The sequence below is a fragment of the Lepidochelys kempii genome, chromosome 1 (genome assembly GCF_965140285.1).
Source record: "Lepidochelys kempii isolate rLepKem1 chromosome 1, rLepKem1.hap1, whole genome shotgun sequence".
Taxonomy (NCBI): domain Eukaryota; kingdom Metazoa; phylum Chordata; order Testudines; family Cheloniidae; genus Lepidochelys; species Lepidochelys kempii.
This window is the reverse complement of record NC_136380.1, coordinates 335,607,197-335,633,959: the sequence shown is the minus strand read 5'-3', so window position 1 is coordinate 335,633,959 and position 26,763 is coordinate 335,607,197. Positions and strand designations below refer to the sequence as shown.

At 44.4% G+C, this 26,763-nt stretch overlaps 1 protein-coding gene across 17 annotated transcripts in view; it reads left to right on the top strand.

The window, feature by feature from the left end:
* SEMA3D (semaphorin 3D) overlaps positions 1–26,763 on the top strand; it is a 196,200-nt gene that overhangs the window by 62,610 nt on the left and 106,827 nt on the right. For all 17 annotated transcript variants that reach the window (XM_073328657.2, XM_073328648.2, XM_073328649.2 and 14 more), the window contains one exon: positions 8,738–8,929. In XM_073328657.2, coding sequence (XP_073184758.2) covers positions 8,738–8,929 — 192 coding nt within the window. The remainder of the gene's footprint in view (positions 1–8,737; positions 8,930–26,763) is intronic.

Below are 26,763 nucleotides of genomic sequence, written 5' to 3'. Positions count from 1 at the left end.
TAGACATGGAGCCATTGATCACTACCCGTTGAGCCCGACAATTTAGCCAGCTTTCTACCCACCTTATAGTGCATTCATCCAGCCCATACTTCCTTAACTTGCTGACAAGAATACTATGGGAGACAGTGTCAAAAGCTTTGCTAAAGTCAAGAAACAATACATCCACTGCTTTCCCTTCATCCACAGAACCAGTAATCTCATCATAAAAGGCGATTAGATTAGTCAGGCATGACCTTCCCTTGGTGAATCCATGCTGGCTGTTCCTGATCACTTTCCTCTCATGCAAGTGCTTCAGGATTGATTCTTTGAGGACCTGCTCCATGATTTTTCCAGGGACTGATGTGAGGCTGACTGGCCTGTAGTTCCCAGGATCTTCCTTCTTCCCTTTTTTAAAGATTGGCACTACATTAGCCTTTTTCCAGTCATCCGGGACTTCCCCGGGACTTCCCCTTCGCCACGAGTTTTCAAAGATAATGGCTAGTGGCTCTGCAATCACAGCCGCCAATTCCTTCAGGACTCTCGGATGCAACTCGTCCGGCCCCATGGACTTGTGCACGTCCAGCTTTTCTAAATAGTCCCTAACCGCCTCTTTCTCCACAGACGGCTGGCCATCTATTCCCCATGTTGTGATGCCCAGCGCAGCAGTCTGGGAGCTGACCTTGTTAGTGAAAACAGAGGCAAAAAAAGCATTGAGTACATTAGCTTTTTCCACATCCTCTGTCACTAGGTTGCCTCCCTCATTCAGTAAGGGGCCCACACATTCCTTGGCTTTCTTCTTGTTGCCAACATACCTGAAGAAACCCTTCTTGTTACTCTTGACATCTCTGGCTAGCTGCAGCTCCAGGTGCGATTTGGCCCTCCTGATAACATTCCTACATGCCCGAGCAATATTTTTATACTCTTCCCTGGTCATATGTCCAACCTTCCACTTCTTGTAAGCTTCTTTTTTATGTTTAAGATCCGCTAGGATTTCACCATTAAGCCAAGCTGGTCGCCTGCCATATTTACTATTCTTTCGACTCATCGGGATGGTTTGTCCCTGTAACCTCAACAGGGATTCCTTGAAATACAGCCAGCTCTCCTGGACTCCTTTCCCCTTCAAGTTAGTCCCCCAGGGGATCCTGGCCATCCGTTCCCTGAAGGAGTCGAAGTCTGCTTTCCTGAAGTCCAGGGTCCGTATCCTGCTGCTTACCTTTCTTCCCTGCGTCAGGATCCTGAACTCAACCAACTCATGGTCACTGCCTCCCAGATTCCCATCCACTTTTGCTTCCCCCACTAATTCTACCCGGTTTGTGAGCAGCAGGTCAAGAAAAGCACCCCCCCTAGTTGGCTCCTCTAGCACTTGCGCCAGGAAATTGTCCCCTACGCTTTCCAAAAACTTCCTGGATTGTCTATGCACCGCTGTATTGCTCTCCCAGCAGATATCAGGAAAATTAAAGTCACCCATGAGAATCAGGGCATGCGATCTAGTAGCTTCCGTGAGCTGCCGGAAGAAAGCCTCATCCACCTCATCCCCCTGGTCCGGTGGTCTATAGCAGACTCCCACCACTACATCACTCTTGTTGCACACACTTCTAAACTTAATCCAGAGACACTCAGGTTTTTGTGCAGTTTCGTACCGGAGCTCTGAGCAGTCATACTGCTCCCTTACATACAGTGCTACTCCCCCACCTTTTCTGCCCTGCCTGTCCTTCCTGAACAGTTTATAACCATCCATGACAGTACTCCAGTCATGCGAGTTATCCCACCAAGTCTCTGTTATTCCGATCACGTCATAGTTCCTTGACATCACCAGGACCTCCAGTTCTCCCTGCTTGTTTCCAAGGCTTTGTGCATTTGTATATAAGCACTTGAGATAACCTGTTGATCGCCCCTCATTGCCAGTATGAGGCAGGAGCCCTCCCCTCACAGACATTCCTGCCTGTGCTTCCTCCCGGTATCCCGCTTTCCCACTTACCTCAGGGCTTTGGTCTCCTTCCCCCGGTGAACCTAGTTTAAAGCCCTCCTCACTAGGTTAGCCAGCCTGCTGGCAAAGATGCTCTTCCCTCTCTTCGTAAGATGGAGCCCGTCTCTGCCCAGCACTCCTCCTTCATGGAACACCATCCCATGGTCAAAGAAACCAAAGCCTTCTCTCCGACACCACCTGCGTAGCCATTCGTTGACTTCCACGATTCGATGCTCCCTACCTAGGCCTTTTCCTTCCACGGGGAGGATGGACGAGAACACCACTTGCGCCTCCAACTCCTTTATTCTTCTTCCTAGAGCCACATAGTCTGCAGTGATCCGCTCAAGGTCATTCTTGGCAGTATCATTGGTGCCCACGTGGAGAAGCAGGAAGGGGTAGAGATCCGAGGGCTTGATGAGTCTCAGCAGTCTCTCCGTCACATCGCGAATCTTAGCCCCTGGCAAGCAGCAGACTTCTCGGTTTTCCCGGTCAGGGCGGCAGATAGATGACTCAGTCCCCCGGAGGAGAGAGTCCCCGACCACCACCACCCGCCTTCTCCTCTTGGAGAACCAGTCAGTCTGGTTCTCAGTTGAACCGCTCGACCAGTCAGTCTGGGGATGGTAGACCGAGGTCTGCAATTTCTTAATCCCCAATAGGGCACATACCTGGTGGAACAGCTTAGATGTGAAGTTGGTCCCTTGATCAGTGAGTATCTCCCGTGGGAGGCCCACCCTTGCGAAGGTCTTCACGAGCTCCGCAGCAATAGTGCGGGCGGTGATACTTAAGGGGATGGCCTCCAGGAAGCGGGTGGCGTAGTCCATCAGGATGAGGATGTATTGATGGCCCGCCTTGCTTTTTGGGAATGGCCCAACCAGGTCCATTGCTACCTGCTCAAATGGCACACCTACGACTGATAACGGGACCAGGGGGGCCTTCCGTACCCCGGCCGGGGCTGCATGTTGGCAGTCTGGGCACGACGCACAATACTCCTTCACCTCACGGTGGACGGCGGGCCAGAAGAACCTGGTCAGGACCCTAGCCAGTTTTTCCTGCCCTAAATGGCTAGCAGCCGGGATGTCATGTGCAAGCTTCAAGACAGCCCGACGATGGATGCGGGGGACCACGAGTTGGGTCCGGACCTCTTGGGTCTGGGGGTCTCGGTCAAGGCGGTAGAGCCGCTCATGGTTGAGTTCAAACCTGGGCCACTGGGTGGTGCGCTGCGCCTCCACGACCTCACCATCCACCCGGGCTAGCTGCTCATAGGCAAACCGGAGCGTAGGATTCTCCCTTTGATCTCGGCTAAAGTCCAGGTCAGGAGGAGGACCCGCCATTTCCCAGCCATCCTGCCTGGGGGTGGGGCCTGGTTCAGCTCCAGAGTCGGAGCTCGAGTCAGGTCCTGTCTTCTTCTCAGGCGGGGCTCCCTCAAACGCCTCTTTGGTGGGTAGGGATTGGAGCACCTCGACAAAGTCAGGCCAGTCACGGCCCAGGATCACTGGATAGGCGAGGGATGACGCCACTGCCACATTCATCAACTGGGTTACTCCGTGCACCATAATGGGGACCCACACCGTGGGGTACCATTTTACATCTCCGTCGATGCACTGAATCTGTACTTCCCCAACGGTCCGCGTGGTGTCCGAGAAGAGCGCCTGGCGGACAAGGGTCTGCCCACAGCCCGAATTGACTAGACCCACCACAGGGACCCCGGCGACTTCCATGGGAGCTGTCAGTTTGGCCACGGAGGGCAGACGGGCCCATCGCTCCCCGGCACACACCAGGCCAAAGTTGCAGTCCATTGCAGGACAGCCCCGTTGCAGATGCCCATACTCACCACATCGGAAACAAGGTCCTACCTCTGGGCACGCCGGCCACGTGGGGGCACCAGTGGGGCCGCAGCGTGGGCCGGGGCCTGGTGGTCGGGTTAAGCATCCAGGGCCAGAGAGTGGTGTTGACTCAGGCCATCGGGAAAACTCGGTCCTGCCGCCTTCTGGTCGTCTGGTACGGTGGGGTGCGTTGGTTTGGGAGGTGGGCCCCCTCCGTTCAAGTTTCTGTGCATTGGGCCCAGGGTTTGGGGGGCAGGTGGCCGGTCGTATCGGGGCCTCAGCCTCGAGAAAGTCCTCCATAAGCGTGACGGCCGAGCTCAGACTTTGTGGCCAGTGCCGTAACACCCAAGCCCTCCCCTGGGGTGGGAGGATGTGCACGAATTGTTAAAGGATTACCTGTTCCATCACCTCAGCTGCGGTTCGACGCTCAGGTTGGAGCCATCGGGTACCCACGTCCTTCAGTTCCTGGGCCGTCGCCTGGGGTCTGGCGCCCGGTGGGTAGACCTTTTCCCGAAACCGTTGCCGAAAGGTTTCTGGGGTAAAGGTTTCCGGGGTAATGTTGAAGGCATCCAAGATGGCCACTTTCACTCAAGCATAAATGCAGGCCTCATCATCTGGGAGCCCATGGTAAGCCTTCTGGGCTAGCCCTGTCAGATATGGGGCGAGGAGTGTCGCCCATTGGTCAGGCGCCCAACCAGCCACTGAGGCAACCTGCTCGAAGGTCACTAGGTAGGCTTCCAGGTCATCCTCCAGCCCCATCTTGGCCAGACAGATCGGTGGGGCGGGAAGGGTCGGGGTGGCTGCCCGCTTCGGTTGAGCACCACCAATGCCTGACCACAGGGTTGCAAGCTGCTGGAAGCACTGGGTTTGCTGTTCCTGGTGCTGGGCCCCCAGGGTTTGAAGCAACTGCTGCTGGTGGGCGCCCAGCTGCTGCTCAAGTTGGTGCTGCTGCTGTTGCTGGCTCTCAGCCAGGAACTTGATAAGGCTTCCCATCTCCATCTTTCCAGTAGGGGCGCTTCACAGGCGCCCTCGCACTAACCCCTTTCGGCAGGGGTTGGGATCGCCTGTCCGCATTCTCCACCACTTGTGACAGGTGTTGGTCGGTCCTCCGAGCCCCTAGGGGCGATGGAGAGCTATGGTCTCCGTGGCAGGCCTCAGCCACACCTTCTAGGTGTTGGGGAATTAGCGGGGAAGGTGTGCCGGCCGGAGTCAGTAGCACGCCCCTCAGGCAGGGGAGCGCCAGGGTAGGGGAACGCAGGCCCACCCAACGCCACTGCGTTCCAGCCCAGGGCCCTGACAGTGGCGGGAGGCGAAGGTCCTGCCGCTGGGTCAGCGGGGCCGTCCGCACCCACTGACCAAACACACCCACCCCATGGTGTAGTTCGGCCCCTGGGCTACTTCCTACCCGGTCTCTCAAGCGGGCAGCTCCGGTCCCTCCATCTCCTCCGGGTATTCTGCTGCAGGCAGCTCCCGCTCCCCCTCGGTGTCGGACTCACGCTGGCCCGGGCTGCAGTCAGGCCCCTCCAGGTCCTCTGGGTATTCAGCGGCTGGCAGCCGTGGTTGCCACAGGCCTTCCTCCCGGTCAGGCTCCTCCTTGCCCAGGGCTTCGCCTGGGTCAGCAGCAGGCTCGCGAGGGAGCAGCCAGCAGCGCGTGTCTGTCTCCCTCCCTGGTGCTCTCTTCACTGGGCAGAGGGCCCCCCTGCCCTTTGTACTTCCTGTCCCACCCTTCCCCTTCCGGGGATTGGCGGAAGCTTGGCCTGGCTCCGCCCACTCAGGCTGAAAGGGTGGCTCTTTACCCTCTGGTTCAGAGGGGAGCCACCCTGGCTCCCTACAGGAGGATAATAAAAAAAACGTAAAAGAACCAAATGCAGATACAGCTTCATGATAAAGCACTTGAAGTTAAACATCATTCTCTTGAAATGTTTTGTCCTCCATTTTGGTTCAGTACATCTCACAGGACTATTGCAGCATAGGTAGATGCTTATCAGAAAAATCAAACTAAAGTAAGAAGAATTGCTATTCATTCTTATAAAATTCCTCTTTTAAAAACAAAACAGTGCTTATGGATTTGGTCAAATGGAGCATAGGACACTGATCTACATTAGAGATGTCCCAAGAGTAGGGTGACCAAATAGCAAATGTGAAAAATCAGGACAGGATGTGGGGGGTAATAAGTGTCTACATAAGCGATAACACACCAAATATCGGGACTGTCCCTATAAAATCAGGACATCTGGTCACCCTACCCAGGAGCTATTGGGCATTTTCTGGGGATTAATGTTGAGTCAATTGGTCTGAGGTACATTAACCTGAGCTAGTCATTAATCTCCTGGAAGAGTCCTGTATTGAAGCTGGAGGTGTATTAGAGGATGAACGTATGAAAAAGCATAACTTAAAAAATCTGACTAGCCTGCAGTGAGTCCTTAATGGGACTTTTTTGGCTCAAACTCACTGAACAGCTGCCTCAAGTGTAAAGTAAGCCCCTTGTGTCTGGCCTCTTTCCACAGCCAGAGTTCAGACAACACAAAAGAAGAAGGATTTGTGTAGCAAGAAATTTCTACGTGGAAAAGTCAGACTCCTTGCAGCCAAAAGGCTAAATTTAGTGCTGTAAGACACGTCCCATTCATGCCTCACTATACCATTGGTGAATTTGGACCTACAATTTAAGTATGCTCTTGCCTCTAGAAAATGACCCTCACACCCTCTGGCGGAATCCTTATACGTTTAGCAGAATCCCAGTCCCCCAAGCCATGATCCCTATGCAATCTTTGCAATGAGACTTGATGTTAGATAATTTCTTGCTTTGGAGTATAGCTTTCACTCTCCTCCACCAAAATGGACAGGGCCTGTGCATCTTTAACCATCTCTCTCTATATATCTATATAAAAAAAGACTGAGGTGAAAAATGTCACCATCAGTTACTTCCTGTATCATCTTATTTGTTGGGCGCCAATAATGAACTCAGTAATACACATTTATGGAGTAAACAAGATCTCTCTCTCTCCCCCTCTCTCTCAGGGGTTTGCATTCTAACAGGGCAAAGAATAAGAAACAAATCAAATAATCAGATGCTTACTTTGGGGTTTTATTTAATGAATGGGCGATTGTGCGTAGTCTACAGGAGTCGATTCAGATTGAAAGGCGGCAGGGTCCCGCTGCATTTGGAGGAGAGATTTGAAGGAGGAAAGGGAGGAAACTGGATGTGTTGGCATAGGAAGGATGTTCCAGGTGAGATCCTCACCCCCTCTCTGGCTTCTTTACACCAGGTAGAAGTACCAGAGTAGTGTAAAGGGCTCAGAACCACCTTGTTTAGGCGGAGGAAGGATTACTCTGGCAAGACACAGCTATCCTCCGCAATCTTCCAAGGACCCCATTGCAAGCCATGGTGTAGGGGATGTGCTTGGGGAGAGGCTGGGGCCAGGAGGGATGTGCCGGGGGTAGGGCTAGAGCATGCAATACCATGGAGATCCTGGGCAGTGCTGCAGCTTCTCTGAGAGCTAAATTAACGCTAAGTTAACACCGAGAGCCATGGAGCAGCCCAAACGTCGGAGGGGCTCTGCATTCTGTTTCATCTAAAAGGGTCAGCACAGAACATTGCCTGCGGTACTTACACCAAATCAGTTGATCAGAGCACTGGAGTTAACTTTTTTTTTAAGTCAACTGACTCCGCTCTCCCCTCCTCCGCCCCGAAAAAAAAAATTAATGGAAAAATTGTCATTGTTTTCCCAGCAGCCCTACTTGTTAATCACTGGTGTTGTATCTGCTTTGGTCATTTTCATAGATTCTAAAGCCAGAAGGGACCACTGTGGTCATCCAGCCTGACCGCCTGCATAACAAAGGCCATAGAACTTCCCCAAACCAATGCTCTTGTTCAAACATGAATATCTTTTAGGGAAAAAAAATCCTATCTTGCTGTCCCCAATTCTACACAGGGAGACTACTGTGTGATCTTCCCAAAGTCACTTCAACTTACTTGTGTCTCCGTTTTTCCATGGATAGTGATAATTGCCTTCCTTTGTAGGGTACTCTGTGATATCTATGGATGAAAAGAGCTAGGTATTCTATTATGATTATTAAGTGAAAGGTGATGCAAAGCTTGCTTTTCTTACATGTTGTGCTGAGATGGGCCTTTGCATGGACCTCCCCCGTTTAACGTTCCTAGGACGTTTTGGTTTGTGGATTGTGGTTGTTAAGTAAGTCTTAGTTCACTGAGAACAACATATGGGAAGGTATGTTTACATTTTATCAGCAATCATTGTTTTTCTCCTGAAAGTGAATAAAAGCTTCTAATAGCCCTTTTTTTTATTTTATAAATAAGTTTGTGATGAATGTCAATTACATGTTAATTTTAATGGTATCTCCAGTTGCTACACCGTGGTATCTGAGATATTACAGTGTAGCCTATTCACAGTGTAAGGATATAAAATTGCTGTGGTATCTGTGTCAGTGGTTCTCAAAGTTTTGTACCGGTGGCCCCTTTCACATAGCCTCTGAATGCAACTCCTCCTTATAAATTAAAAACACTTTTTATATATTTAACACTATAATAAATGCTGGAGGCAAGGTGGGGTTTGTGGTGGAGGCTGACAGCTCGTCAACTCCCCCCTCCATGTAAGAACCCTGTGACTCCCTGAGGAGTCCTAACCCCCAGTTTGAGAACACCTGATCTATATAGAGATAGCCAAGGCATTAATGTGACTATTTTTAACGGGTATTATATTTAATTTAATTTGTACTTAAAAGTTAGCTATGCTAGACAGTGTCCAAAAGCTTACGCATTGTTCCGGCCTCAGTCTACCAAATTAGTTTTATAGAAAAGAGATTAGAGTTTTGGTGTATACTGGAGAAAAGTGTCTATAACAAAGTGACTTCTGCTTAAGATACTCTCTAACTGAAGGTTTGGCCTGCCTTCATAAGCTTTGTGTGTGACGATGCAAAGGAGACACAGATGTTTTCTTCTTGCTTTCAGATTACATTTGGATTTTTCTGAAAAAACGGACCTTTTTCACCATGAATGCAAGAACAGACTGTCGAGAGAACAGCAGAGTGAGATCTTTCAAAGCACCACATGTCTGCACAGCGTTATCCTTAGTAATGCTGTTCCTTCCAGTCACTGGAACTTCAAAGCAAAATATCCCAAGACTTAAACTTTCCTATAAAGGTAAACCCATCAGAAGCTTTTCTATTTCTGGGCTGTTGAAGTGTGTGGTGGTAGTGGTGGTGGCACCATTTAGTTTCTGTTAGTAAACAGGAAAGTAAACAGTTGTCACAACAGTTCCTAGAAATAGACAACAATAGCATGAAAGACTTGTATAGTCTTCTATGGGACAAAAGTATTCAATTATCTTTTTGGGGGCGACGGATAGTAATGGAAACCATAAAGTTTCTCAAATACATTTTAAAGGGATATAATTTTTAACACTCCAAAGTGTTTGTTAAACTTAGACTTTTTTCTTGACGCTAAAAATCACTTATGTGACAAACAGTACGCAAATCACCAAGAATTGTATAAATTAATCCCATATGACTGGTAAGAAACTAATCCTTATTCTTTTGGGTTCTTTTGTATGGTCACCATTGAACGTGCATGACTCTGGTAGCCACTTGATAGTATTTCTTATTGTTTTGGGGTCCAATTCCCTGATTTAGGGCCCAATACATTGCTCACGTTGAGATTAGAAGTAAAACTGCAAGTACAACTGTCTGAAAACTGGCTATGTAAAAAGGTCATTGTGGAGTTCTATGAGTATTGTTTTACAATGTGCTTGCTCAGTTTACAAAATACATTGTTTTTGTTTTTATTTCACCCCTAACTGCTGCCCTACCTAACTCAACCTGGGATCTAAAAATCTAGAGGTTTTTTTTCCCTTACTTGTGCATCTTTAGCACTTTAGAAAGATTCTTCAGACTACGCACTGAAGTGTTGGCAGTTACACCTGTGCAATCCTTTTGTCTTAAATTCTGCCCTCAGTAAGAATGATAAAGGCTGAATTTAAATAAAGATATATATTTTAATTGTTAAATGATGATGATCATAGTCCAGTTCGTGGGTTTTCTTGTTGCTGTCTCTGCACTGCATCCTACCAGAGTTGGTGAGATTCCATTCAGATACATTGATGCACTTGATCTTGTCTTGCTTAGCTAAAGAAAAGTTTCCCTAGTTAGTTTTAAACCATCTCGGTGCCCGCAATTAAGGGCACTGATTCTGCTCTCACTTAGAGGCATAGTTATTCTTCAGTGTGTAAATGAGTAGGGTGAGGCTAGGGTGACCAGACAGCAAGTGTGAAAAATCAGGACGGGGTGGGGGGGTAATAGGAGCCTATATAAGAAAAAGTCCCAAATACCAGTACTGTCCCTATAAAATTGGGACATCTGGTCACCCTAAATGAGGCCCAAGATGCTCTGTAATGACAAGAGTTTGAACAGCCATCATAAATGAGCAGAGTGTGCCTATTGTAAGGTATGACACATACAAAAATTTATTTAATCAGTGAGTACTGTATCCTGTGAAATGCTACTTACTTACAAGTTTCAACTCTGCATCTGCTGGATTTGTATGCAAGTATGTGGGTGTGTTTGTGTGCATGTGAGATCTTGACAGCTTTTCCATAGTTTCAGGAAATAGTTACAGTTATGTAAGCCAATGAATTCAGAAGCTGAAAGATCTGACATTGAGTTATGGATATTAGTAGGAAAAACCTGCAACTTGTATTTAAACTTCTAGTTTTGGCTTTTAAACATTTCCCCCGAGTTACTTATTCCACATGGTGATGACACATATTGTGGGACTTATGACCAAAATTTCTGTATTCTTCTGTACTTCAGATAGCTAGCCACCTGCAAAATCCTGATAGACTCAGTTGGCAGGTAGAAGAGGAGGGGAGACAAAAAAAACTTTGAGGTCAATGTAGGAAAAAATGTGTGAAATATTTTAAAATAATGAAAGACCTGCTGGGAGTGGTGTTGGAAAATGCTTAGTCATTAATAATGACAGTGAGTAGATGACTGATATTGAGACCCTGACCCAAACTTTTTTAGGACCTTCATAAAGCTCTGGATTTGGCTGGAGGGGTGGGTTATTATATCTAAACTCAGTGACCTAGCCCTGCAGGGAAAAAATCAGAGTGGAATACAAATAAACACACACACTCCAATTTAGAGAGCTGTGCTGCCAATGATGAGGCCAGTAGACAAATAAGGAAGTATGAGGAATATTGAATTACTGTTGTGCTTGCTCTTTGGTTTTTTCCCCCAAAACTGGAAGAAGAAAAAAGTAAAAGAAAATGTAATATTTTCAAGCTTTTTAATGGCATTAAAACAATGGCAAGGAGGAAAAAAGTATAAACAAAAAAAACTTGCTAGCATCTCTAAGCTCTTTGAGCACTGTGGATGAAAAGGTTTATTAAAGAGAAATAAAAAGTAGAGGAAAAATGCACATCCTGAACACACACTAATGCAAACCTGGACTCTGCTTACCACCAAAAAGAATTAAATGGTTTGAACCAATTTCTTAAGGCTTTGTGTCTTTAGAGCAGCTTTAGAATCTATGAGAAGGTGTGTTGAAATGTGGTGTCATCTGTTCATGTGCAAGAACAACCAAGCTGGTCCTAAAGTTCAAAAGTAACTAGCTGTCAACCTGTGTCAAAGGCTTGCAGAGGTGCATCCAAATGTTTGTTTCCAAAACAGAATTTTGATGTGCCTGTTTTATGCTGACTTTTCACTGAGTAGTGATTTCCATTATAGTCAGTGTAGATAGTGATGCCTAAAGTTAAAGTTGCCAAGTACTTCCCATGATTACATGCTGTTTTCAGTTACTTAAAACTTAGCCAAATTTTAGCCCTGCTCGACTTCTCTGTAGCATTCAACACTGTTGACCACGAACTACTGCTCTCTCAGCTGAGGGAAGTGACAGGGGCCAGGGTAATGCACTAAATGGTTTAAGCTCTTCCTTGAGGGACACAACCAATGAATAATGATGGGGAAACTACACCTTCACCACTAGATCCCTCACTTGTGGAGTTCCACGAGGATTAGTTCTTTCTCCAGTCCTTTTCAACATCCACATGCAACCATGAAATGGTCAAATAACATGAACTCATGTGCCAGCAATATGTGGATGACACATCTGTACCTGTCTTTCACCACATATGACCTCACCACTACCACCAGGCTTGTATAAAATCAGCTTATGGATTAAGCACAGCTGGCTGAAGCTGAACCCAAGAAAGACAGAGGTGATGTTGGTGGGCAGAGGACAACATTTTGATGGTTCATATCCACAATAGGTCAATTCAGAACGTAGTCTAGGAGTGCTCTTGGATTTCTTCTTGCCACTGAGCTCTCACATCGCAACAGCCATGAGTAATACTTTCTATCATCTCTGGTTGGCTAGGAGACTCCATCACATCCTGGAAGATGATGGCCTGATCTCAAGTTATAAATGCCTTCATCGCCTCTTGGTTGGACTACAGCAATGAGATATACCAGAAATTAAGTCTTCAGCACTTAAAAGACTCCCACTAGTACAGAACGCAGAAGCGCATCTCTTCAGCAACACTGGATACCATAAGCACATCAAACTTCTTCTGCACTGGATTCCCAAGGAATATCAAATCAAGTTCAAGGGTTCGTCCCTTATCTTCAAGGTGCTTCATGGCATGAGCCCAGGATACCTAAAAGACAATATAAAGCTCCAGGATGAAGAACTTCACTATCTGGCACAATGGAACTCTCAACAATAAGAATTAAGCTCATTTGTGCAGGAGACAGAACTTTCTCAGTCTGGCAATTTGGCCAGGACACATTGCTGGTGCTAGGGATGTGTCTTGTTCTCTGCAACAGGGTTGCTGGCCCATTAAATGAACATCCAGTCCACATGATCCCAGTTGGGCCAATTAAGAGGGTGGAGAAACATCTGGGTGGGTTCTAGAAGATGAGTCAGGAGACAGACAGGAGAAGGACAGGAGAGCTGCCAAACAGAGAAGATGGTTCCTGGGAGAAGGCTGAAGGCAAAGAGCAACACATGGTGTTTTCTGGCTGGCATCCCCAAGCCAGAGAGCCAGGGCTGAAGGCAGAAGAGTAAGATGCCTGCTAGCTCTAGGCTGGAGAGCCAGAGCTAAGGGCTAGAGAGAGCTGTAGGAAGGGGGAGAAGAGGAAGGGCTTACTTTCTGGCATCCCCTTGCTGGAGAGTGGGGACCACAGGGAATAGTGAGAGGGCCAGGGGAGTGAGGGATGCTTCCCTGACAAGAATGCACCCAGCAGACAGGCTGTGGGAGTTCTCACTGGGAAGAGCAGGGTTGCACCCCAGAAGGAAAGTTGTGGGCGACTGCCCTGGCAGAGGGATGGAGAAGACATTTAAGAGAACGAAGCTGGGTTTTAAAGATTGCATGCCCTTACTGGGAAGTGTGTGGATTAAGTTTGGGGACTTTTGGTTACGGAGTGTTTGCACTATGTTGAATACAAAACTAGTAATCTCCTCTTGGGCTTCTGTGGTGCTCTCACCATAGTGTCACTATGAATGAATGAATGAATAGTGTCACTAATGAATTTTATCTTCTCAGCACTCCTGTGATCTTAGGAGGCATTATTATTCCCAGAACACAAAAGGTGGAACAGAGGCACAGACATTAACGACAAAATTGGTTGCTAATTTTAAGTGCCCAACTTGGTATACTTAGGATTCAATTTTACTGAGTCTAGCACTTTAATATGTTAAAAGCACCATTTCAATCAATTTCAGGTGCTTGGCTATACTTCTGTAAGAGATCTTCTGTTGGGTATCCAGCATCATATAAGACTTCTGTGGCAGAAGCAGGAATTGAACCTAGTTCTCTAAGGTTGCATTCAAATATCTTAACTATGAGACCATCCCTTCTCCTTCTGTAAGTCCCTGCTGTCTTCACTGCACACTTTCCAACTTCTGCAACAAATGAGGCAGAGGTCATGGAGACAACAACCTCATTCACTACACAATCCTGATTCCGAGAGCAATGTCCATGCTGTACACTAAATTAGGCAGGGGTCCTGTGGGGGCGGGGAATAGCATGTTATCCTATTCCATAATGCATATTCACAAGGGGGCCACATTAATGTTGCGCAAGCAACCTTTAATTCTGGTATTTCCTAACTTTTGAGTGCTTGACTTTCTAACCTTAACATTCTTTATTTAATGTATAACTTATTTACCGTGTCCAGTGGATGCTTCTTGACTAGAAGCAACTACTGAGTGACTCTTTGAAGGGATACTTTCAGCCCTAGCATTTTCATAAACAATTTTCATCTTGTATTAGTTGCCCTTTGGAGTTTGGAAGTCCATATTCAGGCTGCATTGACTCAACCCTCGTAAGGACTGTTGTGGTGGTAACTTAATGGCTAGTAAAAAAGAACACAGGTCTCACCTGCCTTCTTCCTACTCACACAGCATGAAGATCCTGCTGCATTAATTAAGAAAGTTTTTGTGCAATTGAAGCCCACTGACACTGAAGCCAGTGGGAGTTTTGCCACTGACATCAACTGGAGCAGGATCAAGTCCCCAGTTGTTCACATCATTAGTCAACATGACCTGAAGGAACTATTACTGTAAGGTCCTGTTCCCTATGTTGTAGGATGCTAAGGTAAATCGGGTGAACAGGAACAAACCTTGCTTTATAAGCTTTTAGCTTTGTACAGAGGAGAGTGAATTTCCTCCTTTTACAAGATGAGTGATCCATTCATATGTACACAGCCAACAGGGTAAAATGTTGGCACTTCTGACTTTTTTTTTTACCCAGAATCGATAACTTTTTAACAATAATCACTGAAAATAAATTTTTCTTTAAAAATGGTATTGCAAAGTTCCATGCTTACTGTCTCTCCAATGAGTTCTGTATTCAGCTTATTCTGTTTGCAAATCATAGAATATCAGGGTTGGAAGGGACCTCAGGAGGTCATCTAGTCCAACCCCCTGCTCAAAGCAGGGCCAATCCCCAACTAAATCATCCCAGCCAGGGCTTTGTCAAGCCTGACCTTAAAAATTCCTAAGGAAGGAGATTCCACCACCTCCCTAGATAACCCATTCCAGTGTTTCACCACCCTCCTAGTGAAAGTTTTCCCTAATATCTAACCTAAACCTTCCCCACTGCAACTTGAGACCATTACTCCTCATTCTGTCATCTGCTACCACTGAAAACAGTCTAGATCCATCCTCTTTGGAACCCCCTTCCAGGTAGTTGAAAGCAGCTGTCAACTCCCTCCCCCAATTCTTCTCTTCTGCAGACTAAATCCCAGTTCCCTCAGCCTCTCCTCATAAATCAATGAAAAGACAATAAACTGTTACCCCTCTGTACTCAGCCTGTGCTGTATGAGTCAAGCTGGCATCTTTCCATCATTCACTTACCCTGCAAAACTGAGTTACAATGGCGTAGTTCCATGGTCCTCATTTAAGCCAACAGTGACTGCACTGCAAGGGTTTGCACAGGTGTAACGGATTGGAACGTAGTAAACTGTTCTACTGATGATGCCCAAGAAGGAATAGAATTAAGCTCACATGCTCATAGCTGTGCTGGCTGTGCAGGAATAAGGGGAGGAAAAAGCAGTAAAAATCTACTGCTGTGACCAAAGTCGGCAGATATAATTCTAAATATACGTTAGGAGAAAGCAGATCTGTGGGGTGAGTGAGTGCCATTTTACATCGTTGCAGACAAGAGCCGTGCTTTAATCACCTTTGCACTCACATAACACTTCTCATCTATGGATCTCAAAGTGCTTTGCAAAGTGTTATCGCTTGTCATTTCATCTGATGTGGGATCATCACAAATCGATGCAGCTGCTTGAAAAACAAGCAGAACATCAGTAGCTGCATGCTCTGTTACAAGGCCCTGGCTGAGGGTGTTGGTTAGCTAGCATATTAATTTTTTTTCCTTTCCATGGTCTTCAAAAGATGCTTTCTGACATACAAACTTAAATCAATTCTAAATGAATTTGGGTGGGCAGCACTATCGTGCTTGGGAAAAAATCTGGGATATAACGTGCATAGAATCAATCTGTTTTTCATTCAGGTTCTTTTGCAGAGCTACAACCGGAAAACTAACAGGTTTCTCCCTCCTCCTTGAACTAGAGAACTTGGAGTCATATCTGACGAGATGCTGTATTCTCTGGCTTATAATTATCACATATATTATGTCCTGCAGGGCAACTTCCACTCAATGACATCAGTAGTTTACATAGCAGTTGAACTAAGAATAACCTTGAAGAGCTGACCCACATCAGCCTCATAACAATGTAAACAGCTTGTAGCTCACAACGCTCTTCTCTTTGCATAATTGCAAAAGGGCCTCACTTGGAAGAGGAAAAATGTTGAGTTCACAAGACACTGCCCCATAATTCTTAGAGTTCACAAAGATGAGAGAGAGAGGAAGTGGACTGGATTGTGGAGAAAGTGTTGAATCAGTTAAAAAGGAGGAAGAGAAAATACTTATGGGTTGCTACCCTAAAAGAACAGGGGTTGAGTATGGCAGCATTTTCAGGTGGGGTTTTCGAAAGTGCTTGCCTAACTCTCTGCTCCCAGTGAAGTCAATAGTAAAATTTCTGTTGGCTTCAATGGAAACAGAGTGAGGCCAATGCCAAGTGCTTTTGAAAACTCTACCCTTAGTCTTTCACTATGAACTAATTTTAGGACCTGTCCTGATCCTGTTGTCAGTGGGAATAGGCCTGGGCCTTAAATAATGTTTTACCTCCTATACCTTCCTCTGAGTCTCTGGTAATCTATATATGGAATAGATCTTTATACACAGGGCCAGAGGGAAAGAGAGGGGAAAATTATGAAACACATTGAAGGAATTTTTGCCAAAATTTGTGCTGCTGCTAACATACTTGCTCAGAGTAACTTACCTAGATCAATTTTCAGAGTAGCAGCCGTGTTAGTCTGTATTCGCAAAAAGAAAAGGAGGACTGTGGCATCTTAGACTAACATTTATATGAACATAAGCTTTCGTGAGCTACAGCTCCCTTCATCGGATGCGTGTCTCTGTGCTATTTACATGTCTTTAAAAATGGCACAAGGAGATGCTAGGGTATCCTATTAGCACCTAAGGGTATTTTTGTAGCTTCCTCTAGTGTCCAAGTAGGAAACCCAGGCTTAAAAAGGGACTTGTGTTACACTGTCCAATTTGCAACTGGATTTTGCAAAGATTATCCAGGAGCAAGGGGATAAGTATATGCAGAGGGTGGTAGAGAGGATTTTTAGGGTTGAGGAACATGCATTAGACAAGGCAGGAGTTCTGTGCGTTAGCATGGGTCCCAGCTGTCCTGAAGAAGTATACACTGCTGCTGCACGTGCTGCCCTGTGACTAGATAAAAGATTTCAATCTCCAGGGTGATCAGATCAGATCATTACAGGGGGAGGCATCATGGCCTAGTGGGTAGAGTACTAGCTTGGGACTCAGGAGCACCTGAGTTCTGCCACTGGATTTTTGGGTGAGTCTCCACGCCTCCCTCTACTGTAGGGACAGGATTTTATAATTGTACTATAAAAATTGATGTAAGCTTTGAATTAATTCTGCCAGCCACCCTCTTTGAATAACAGCAGGAATGATTGCCTGAGACTGGGATCTTGTTCCCTATATGCATTATAAACTTCCCTCTAGTCATTTCTTTGGTTTAAGGTTTAGTGAGTAAAAGACTGGATCTTTTATTGTGTCTGTTAATTAGATTAAAGGAATGTTAAAGGCCTGAGCCACAATGTAAACTGTTTTGACCACAATATTTTGTGAAGTTTAATTTACAATGTATTCGGTTGAATATAAAATACTGCTGTCTTCTCTGTGAGATTGTTTGTGCGAATGAGGAATGCATGCATCAGGAAAAGATAAGGTGTGAAAGCCATCACAAATGTCCAGATGGTCAGGAAAAATTGAGAGACTTGGAAACACCAGGAGAAAATCAGAAAATGTCCGTTGTATCAGATGCTAAACATGTTAGCAGCATTGATGGCCTCAGAGGTGAGGCAACCACCCCCAAAGACAAGACAACAAATAGGAGATAACGATGGGAAGCCTGACAATAATCATCAAATGATAACAACGGAAAACCCCAAGATTACCACCACTTAAGGACTAATGATTACAGGATGACATTGCAAAATGCATGGACTCAAATGGGAATTTACAAATATAAATTTCATGGTGTTTTGCCATGAAACTCTGGGTTCAGTCCTGCCAAAACCTCTGAGCATCGGATTGCGACCGACAGAGTCCAGCTCCTCACTTGTGCTCAAACTAACTGGCCATTAGATTGACTGGAGCTACAACAGACTGGTAACTATAAAAACATCAACTGGCAGGACTGTGTGCATGATGTGTGACTGAAAAGCATATGCTAACTGTTGTATTTTCAATAAATATGGCGTATTTGCCTTCTCTCTCATAAAAGATCCCGTGTGCTTTGTATAGCATAACACTACCCCATATGTAGAGTGGGGATAATCATGCTGACTTCCTTTGTAGAATGCGTTGAGATGTTCTGATGAAAAATGTGTGTTTCTACATGAGTATTTTGCTGACAGCAAAGGTTATACATAAAACATGCAGATGCTGCTTCAGTCCCCCCACCCGCATTATTTGAGCTGTAATATTAGCCTGTAGTTTATATTTAGTTTATCTCTTTATTTATATATTATAACTAAAAAAACTCCCAAACTGATCTGATGTAATCTGGCAGTGCACACAACTGGCCTGTGTAAACACATGTCCTTATTGTTTCCTTCATCTTCCCTGCCCCATTCCTTCTGATTAGTTGTGTTTTGTGTTGAAGTAGATTGTGAGCTCTTTGAGGCAAGGGCTGTGTCTGGCCATGTGTTCATCATGCAGCACACTGGGGCTCCAACCCTGGTTGGGGGTGCTATCTGTTACTCTACTAGAAATAAATAATGTTTTAAAGAAAAAAATCTACATATACAGTGACATTTGGTTCCAGATGTCTTATCAGAATTTCAACTCCATCAATATCAAAATGTAACTGAGAATATAATTTAGTTTTCCATGTCAGAATTTTTATTATGCTAATCTGAGCTATTACCATGCAGATTTTTTTTCATTGCTGAAAATGGTTCTGCTTTTAGGGTGCATTAATTAGCAGCACCATTGAGAAAAACAACTTAACTCTTAACAAGAATAGCCCATTAGAATTAAATGAGTGTCTAACAAGTACATGCAAGTGCTGCTGGAGTAAATAGCTTAAACTCCTGTTTTACTCAGTTTATATAGCATAAATGGGAGTTAGTTATGAAAAAATTCACCCACACAAAATATTTTGTAATCTTCTTTCCACAATGAAATACTGTAATGGGATTCACTTTTATTGATGAGATGAAATGTTCGGTAAAATTCTGCCCACATGAGACAAAACTAATCAGTCCCTATTTCTAATCCTCATTAAGAATTTAGTCTGTTTCTAAACTAATTGCCTGCATTGTAAAAAAGTGTCTTAAAATATACAGGATTCTAAATCACTTTACTTATGAGGTTCTTATTCTACACACTCTTGAAAGACTCTTATGGCTGAAATGCAGCTATTTTTTATGTCTGTCTTAGATATTTCTATGACCCTCATTACATGAACATCTCACCATTTTTAATGTCATAGCACTGCCCTACCTCTCAGTGGTGCTATTATCCCCATTTTACAGATGGGGAACCGAGGCATAGGGAGGCCAAGTGACTTGCCCAGGCAACATAAGGGAGTGCTTGTGACAGAGCAGGGACTTGAACCTAGGCCTACCCAAGGACTTGAACCTAGGTCTACCCAAGATCTAGGCCAGATACTTAACCACTGAATGATATTTTTTTCACTGAATGGAATGAAGTGTAGAAGCTGTTTAACAACTTGCAGCAAGACCACAAAATGGTTTAGGACAGGAAACAAAGATGATCATACACAGGATATTCAATATATTTTTCCTGTTTTATTTTATTTTTAGACAAGTAATGACTCCGTTTTGGAGTAAATATTGTTTAGCAGTGTTTTGAACAGGTTTCTCTGAACTATATGTAAAATAAATATTGCCCCCCCCCCCATCTCTGCTTTATAATAACCTGTTCTCAGATTTTTATGTGGTTTTATTGGTTTTAACCTCAAACTAGAAACCGTGACCTAACTACATTCTGTTGGAACTGCCTAGGCAGAATATAATTACCTAAACACTAATGTGGTCAGGACCCCTTATTCATGTAGTTACTATCAGTAACCAGGACTCACATTTATATCTCGTGTGACAGCATGAGGGGGCTTTCTCTCAGTACTGATTCTAAGGGAAGAATGTCGGCTATAGAACTGCCAGCACAACTTTCAGCAGCAAACTGGGGCCTGGATGGATACCTGCTGTGACTTGTCATGGCCTTATTGAAGTCAAGCTGAGGATCTGGCCCTTGATTTTTAATTTTCCATTGCTGTCACATCCAAGTCTTGACCAGGCCCAACCCAATTTAGGGGGTGAGACCTGATGAGCTCATAGCATGGGTGTAAAATTAACACCTTTTATACTTTATACTGACTCAGAGACCATTAGAAAATTAAACAGTACTACATCTGAGAAAACCCCACTAGTTCTTACTTTCCTCTTATGCTAATAAGAAAATTACCAATTTTTTTTCAGTCATAGGACTAATAAGGCACCTATTTGGTTTCTTTTGTCAATGAAACATTCTTACAAAGAAGGTACTGAAAGTAGTTTAAAGACATTAAGCCAATAAATGTGTTTGTGTTAACTCTCCTAACTGTCCATTCACCTACTTCAGAAAAAGTTTGTGCTGTTCTACTACTCTCCCAAGCCCGTTAAAATTGATTTTAATGTGCTTTATGGTCCATAGTCATTTAACACTTTTATCATAGCAGAGTTGTTCGCGCCACACTAGGTTAGGGTCTCCCATTGTTTCACTTATAAACCCCTGTCTACTTGGTTATCAAAAATTGCTCTCATCAGAGTCTTGGCAAATAAGTTTCAAACTGGGGAGAAACTTTTAAGGGTGGAGATACTATTTTTAAAAAACACTTTATAAACTGGAACCTCTGTATTCCACAGATCTGGTCCCTGTGGGCCAAATTCTGGCACCAAACACATGGTCCAAGAAGTGGGTCAGACAAGCATGAATCACACTAAGAACCACATGTATCAGCACCTACCAGTAGTATCACGCATTCTACTGGAGCCAGATTGTGAATACCTTACCCAGTTCTTCATCAGTCTTTATTTAAGCAAATTCCTATTCAAGACAAGGGTTGAATCCCAAGCCTCATTACAATCAATGGTAAAACTCCCAGTGGGGAGTGGGGGCAAGGAGCAAAAGCTGGGTAAGGTTTTGGAATTTGCCCTCTGGTGAACAGGCTATGGAAGGAATAGAAGACATTCTCTCCTATAGCCTCTTCACCATATGGAAATTTAGGTCATTGGATCTGGTCCGTGCATAGAACTATTGGCCATTCCCTCAGCCTGTCATCAACTCTGTCTGCAGAGAGAACCACCATGAGCTTGGGTCCACATGGTATGAGCAGTCTCTTGATTGACATCTCCACTCACCTTCCTCCCTGCGCATCACTTTTGCTCCTTTCTCAAATCCTCTCTGAGAAGGAGCAGGGCAGCTTTTTCACCTGTATGTTAGAACCATGCATGTGCTTTCCAGGCAAAACCAGTTGTTTACTCATGTTAGGTCCTCAAAGCCAGTACAGCTCAGGAAAAATGAGCTGGGTTCTAGTCTGCTTTGTGTACCTTCAGCTATGTCCAGATTGCAGGATCTTTTTTTTTTTTTTTATGGTGATGATGTAAGTGGCAGGATGAACCTAGCTTGAACCTGAAGAGCTCGCAGTGAGAAAAATCATCATTCAACTTGTAAATGGAGCAAACTGTGCTATAAAAGTCATTGCAGAAGAATAGCGAAGGTCAAAGTAGCCATTTTTAGTCATGTTTCTGACTTAAAACTCACTGCAAACAAGCAAAATCTGACCAGTTTTGAAGGTAGATAGGACTTTACTGTTGGAAAACAATCCTTTCTGAGTAACTCAAAAGCAAAATACATTTTAAAGTAAAAAGCTGGTGCTATTTTGGAGACAAGTGTAATGACAGTGATTTTGTTTTAAAATGAGGCATAGTACCACAGATAATTGTATGTATGACTCTCTGGGAAAGTAAAGCTCTATTTGCTGTACGTGGTAAGTATGACTGTTACATTTTTAACACCTGGATTTGCCTGAAATGTGCAACATGAACATCTGAACTGTAAAGAGCTGCTTGCCTGCTGAGCCACTGACTATGACTGTGACCAAATGCTGAATCTGCTGCACGGTGGGCTGTATTAATGGAAGTTAATATGTCTCCCAAAATGGCTGGGCTCATGTTGATGCAATAAGCTTTCTGCTGAACCCATTCTGTTGCCAATTTAAAATTTTGTATGCGCTGGCTAGTCCTAGTCTCTTTAGGCCAGTCCTTACCTTTTACTCAGTGTGGTAGCTATGTGCTTTGTAGCATAGCCTGCCTTCTGGTAGCTGAGCATCCCTCAGAGAATGTAGTCTGGTTTGAACTTGAGATCTTTGGATCATGCACTCAAATAAATATGGTAAAGAAATTCATAGAAGAGGGATGGCAGGCCAGAGTGATGGGGACAGATGTGGCAGTGGGAAAGAGAGGTTCAGAGTAAACCCATTTAACACAGACCATTCAAATAAGACAGCCAAAGAGAACTTTGCCAGTCTTTCCACCCACAAAATGTCTCCTTTGTGTTCATTGTACTTCTGATTAGTGCGTATTTGCATGCACTATTTACCTTGTGCTCATGATACTTTTAAAATCCTCCACACCAGACATGAGAAATTTGGAGGTAAGGGAACAGGATCTTAAGACGAAAGTTCATTCATAGAATCCTCGAATATCAGGGTTGGAAGGGACCTCAGGAGGTCATCTAGTCCAACCCCCTGCTCAAAGCAGGACCGATCCCTGACTAAATGATCCCAGCCAGGGCTTTCTTGACTCTCGCTTTAATATTGTGGGTCCAATTCTATAATTTCATTGGTCCAGACAAAATGAACTACTGCTACTGACCTACAGAGCCTCTGAGCGCTCCAGGCTAGGAGGACATTTCTAATTCAGCTCATGTCAAAGTCTATTTTTAGGACCTGAACAACTGTAGACCTAGGAGTCCCCCAGTTCATGTCCCTTTTGTCTCCAATTTGTAGGACAATCCCTAGCTGAACTGTGTGGTATGTTGCTTCCATTTTTATTGGTTGGTAGATATGTGGGGAACAGATCGGGGAGGGGATTTGTGGCCGAATAGATTAAGGATTTGCCTCCTTCACAATTTTAAGATTGATGGGAGATTCCTGAAGTTTAAATCCTGATAATGAGTGTGGAAGATAGCACAAGTCCTTCTACAGCTGCCCTTTCAGTGAATAGTCCTGCCAATCCCACAGGTGAAAACTGTAATCCAGATTTTAGGAACAATTTGAGGATTCAGTGAGGAGCATATTAAGTGTCCCAACATCCCAATATAGAGGATGTGTTCTTCTTTAGATGCCTGAACCTCAGTCACTGAGGGAAAACTTTTAAAAGATAGGGCAGAAGGCTACATTTATTGGCTTCTCCCAGGCTGGCAACTCCTTTTTGTGAGGATTCAGGAGAGGAAGAGAAGAGTCCATTAGGCTAAAGATTCAGCACCTTTCCTCCACACCGCTAGACAAGATATTAGAGAGTAGGGCTTTTCAGCTACTCCCCTATGACTAGGTTCACTTAAAATGGCAATTGAGAGGAGGAGAAATGGACTCCAGTGAAACAGTACAGACTGTCTACCTGAGGCTTGCAGGAAAGTTACAGCAGGAAGCTGTGGGAGGTGAATGGAGGAGAGGCAGGATGTGCAGATCTGAGAACTGGGAATTGTGGAACAAATGTGATGGGAAGCTAATTTGCATGAGCTCTCCCAAAGAGAGCTTTGTTTCAAGGATGGGGTTTCTTTTCTTCCATTCCACACTGACCTGCCATGTGAATAGAGTGGTGGGATGTGGCTTGTACCCACTGGTGGTATTCCAGGGCTGGCATGGCTGTAAATAATTTGTGCTGGATTAAACTTTCCGTGTGTAACCTTTAATGGCCATAGTTCCATTTAAAAAAAATCTGTGAATTGAACTGCCTTGGTAACAAAGATGACTTTGCTTTATTTGGCAGTAACGCAAGAAAGATAAGCTGCTCTCGGAAAAAGGGAACCTGTGCAAATCCACAGCCTGAGGTCTTCTTCATAATAACAAATATTTTGAATACGTTTTCATTTGTGCTGTCTAAAGCTAACTATTTAGTTTGGCTACATGGAGTTTGTGAACCAGGCCTTATGCATTTTTCACCAATAACATGAAGTCACAAAGCAGCATTTAATCATCTCTGGAATAATAATACTTTAACTGTTATTTGTGCAGCTGTTTCTCTAGTCAAATTTGTTTGGAAATGAAATGCTCTGTACACCGCACCGATCTCGTTCATTCTGCAGCTCTTGCTACTCTTGGACATTTAAAATAGCAGCTTAGTCAAGACTCCAGGAGCTAACACCTCAGTTACTGAGAAAAATGCCACCGGATATTTAAAAAAAAAAAAGTTTATTCAAATGTGTACACATACACACACGTGCTTTTAAGGCAGGCTCGTCAGTCGCCGTAAATGGGCCCAGCTCTTTAGAAATGAGTGGAGCTGTGCCCATTCATGTCAGCTGATGACCTGGCCCATAATTTAGAAAAATGGCTCCATTAGGTCATCGAAATGAGAGTGGCTCCAGCTAGCAGCGTCTTGAACGCTGTGATGGAGCACTGGTCCAAGAATAAGGGCCCAGTCTTGCACAGCTGAAGTCAATAGGACTATCTGCACAACTGCAGTCGGGGGTGGGGTTACACATTAAAGTCCCTGGTAAACAGTGCAAACGGCGGCATGTTCATTCATAATACAATGTATTTTTATTACAGCACTGCTGTACTGTAGAGTAACAGTCGTACTGGCATAGCCAGTCAGATCTACTGAGATGCTTTTCTCCATTAATAAAAATGATGGCATGACTGTAATTTCCACCACTTAATGGGCAAACATTAATGTAGATGAGGAACTAGCTGCATGCCGATTTAATGACCCAACCAGAGTCTCTGAGGAAGTGATAAAAACTTTAATCTTTAATAAAACAGAAAGCATACCTCTTAAAGTGAATGTTCACCGTACATTAATAAACGACCATATGTATAATTAACTCTGTTCCTGTGCAATATGAGAACACAGTCAGCCACTAACTGATCAAGGTGCAGTGCTGCAAATCTACACATTTCTCCGATAAGCAATAAATTCTCCTGGATGGCAGTGGACAGGGCTGTTTTTCATGATAACTTTGATCATTTTCATATCCTTGATCACCTTTAATAGATTTACCCAAAAGGGGTAGGGGGGAAACCCATAAGTTTGGCTTCTTTTTAATGTGAGTGGTTGTAATGATTAATTTGGAAGTAATTTAATGAGTTCTCTGCTAATGTTGCTTTGCAAGATTTTAATGGGTCACATCTCAGTTTTAATCCTATCAGTGGCAATAGGCAGAATCTAATTTCCAAGATTTTTTTCAGAAATACATTAGTTAAAAGTAAAAACACTGCCAGCTGGATCCTTCACTGCTTTGCACCTTGTGTTGGCATTGACCCCTGCATAAAGTCAGTGTGAAATGCGGCTGTTCCATTTGATAGCATTTTTCACCCTCTGCGCAGGATAAATTACTGTGCAAGACAACGGAAAATCCGTCCAAATTCTCCAGGCTCCCAGTCAAGTGTTCCAGTCATGAGACAACCCTTTCACTTCCCCTTAATAGCTGCCTGAGATGATTACTTAAGTTTTCTTGACAGTATTTGCTCATGAAGAAGGAATGACGTATTATCCTTTTGGGATGCTCATTGCAGAGAGATTTCCTTCCAATTAAGCAAATGAAAAAGGAAACCAGTGCCTCATTCCTCCCCTCTCAGATATGTTGGATTCCATTGCTATATATCTTAGCATGTTGACTGATTTTATGAGCTATGGCAATCAGAGCCAGGTGGGAGAGGACAGTAGCTGTCTATCGCTGGATACCCAGATTCAAATCCTGGTTTACTAGAATGCAGATAAAAATGAGGTCAGTGGTCTCATTTAGACACATCACACAATCTATCATTTTGAGTTTGTGCTCATGAGACTTGGGACTAAAAAAAAGAGGGGGCAACTGTTAAAATGTACCAGCCTACAGTCGTTCATTAAAATCTCCTGTTTCTTTAAAATTAATTCCAGCAAATTATCCATGGCTGATCTATGTAGCTGTGTGTTCCCATTGCTGTTACTCTCATCTCTCCTCCTTGAGCCCATCCATTGTCTGCTATACCCAACTCTTATGCATTGTTTTAATCGAGATTGCAAAGTCATTAGGGCAGGGATTTACATGTAGTATGGGCCAGACACCCTGGTCTCTGCTTTTATCCCAGAATGGTGTAGAGCTGATGGGGCGGGGAGGGGGAGGGCAGGAGGGAGGAGTGACTGGAGCATGATGCTCTCCAGCAATGCTCAGCTGCTGAACAGGGCCTTAGAGACCGCTGCTAGTTCAAGTTAGAGTAGCCTGAGGGAGTATTAAGTGGCTGTAACCCATTACTCTGTTGTGCACAGCTGCAGGGAATCTTATCCTATGTATTTTCATAGCATCCAGTACAATGGACCCCATTCTTGACTGGGACCTCTGGGCACTACAGTAATACAAATAATATTAACAACAACTTTGGAAAGAATCTTGAACAACTTTTAATTCCCAGTGGACAGATGTCCACATCACACACAAATAAAAAAAAAAGAAAAAACGCACCATAAGTGGCACTGATTGGCTGCCTCCACAGAGAGGCCAACAAATGAATGGATCATGGAGAATAAATCATCCCCTCAACCTCCATTGGCAGATCAGTATGGGTAAGCTAACTATGTGTGCTGTACCTGCTCAGTGGATAAAT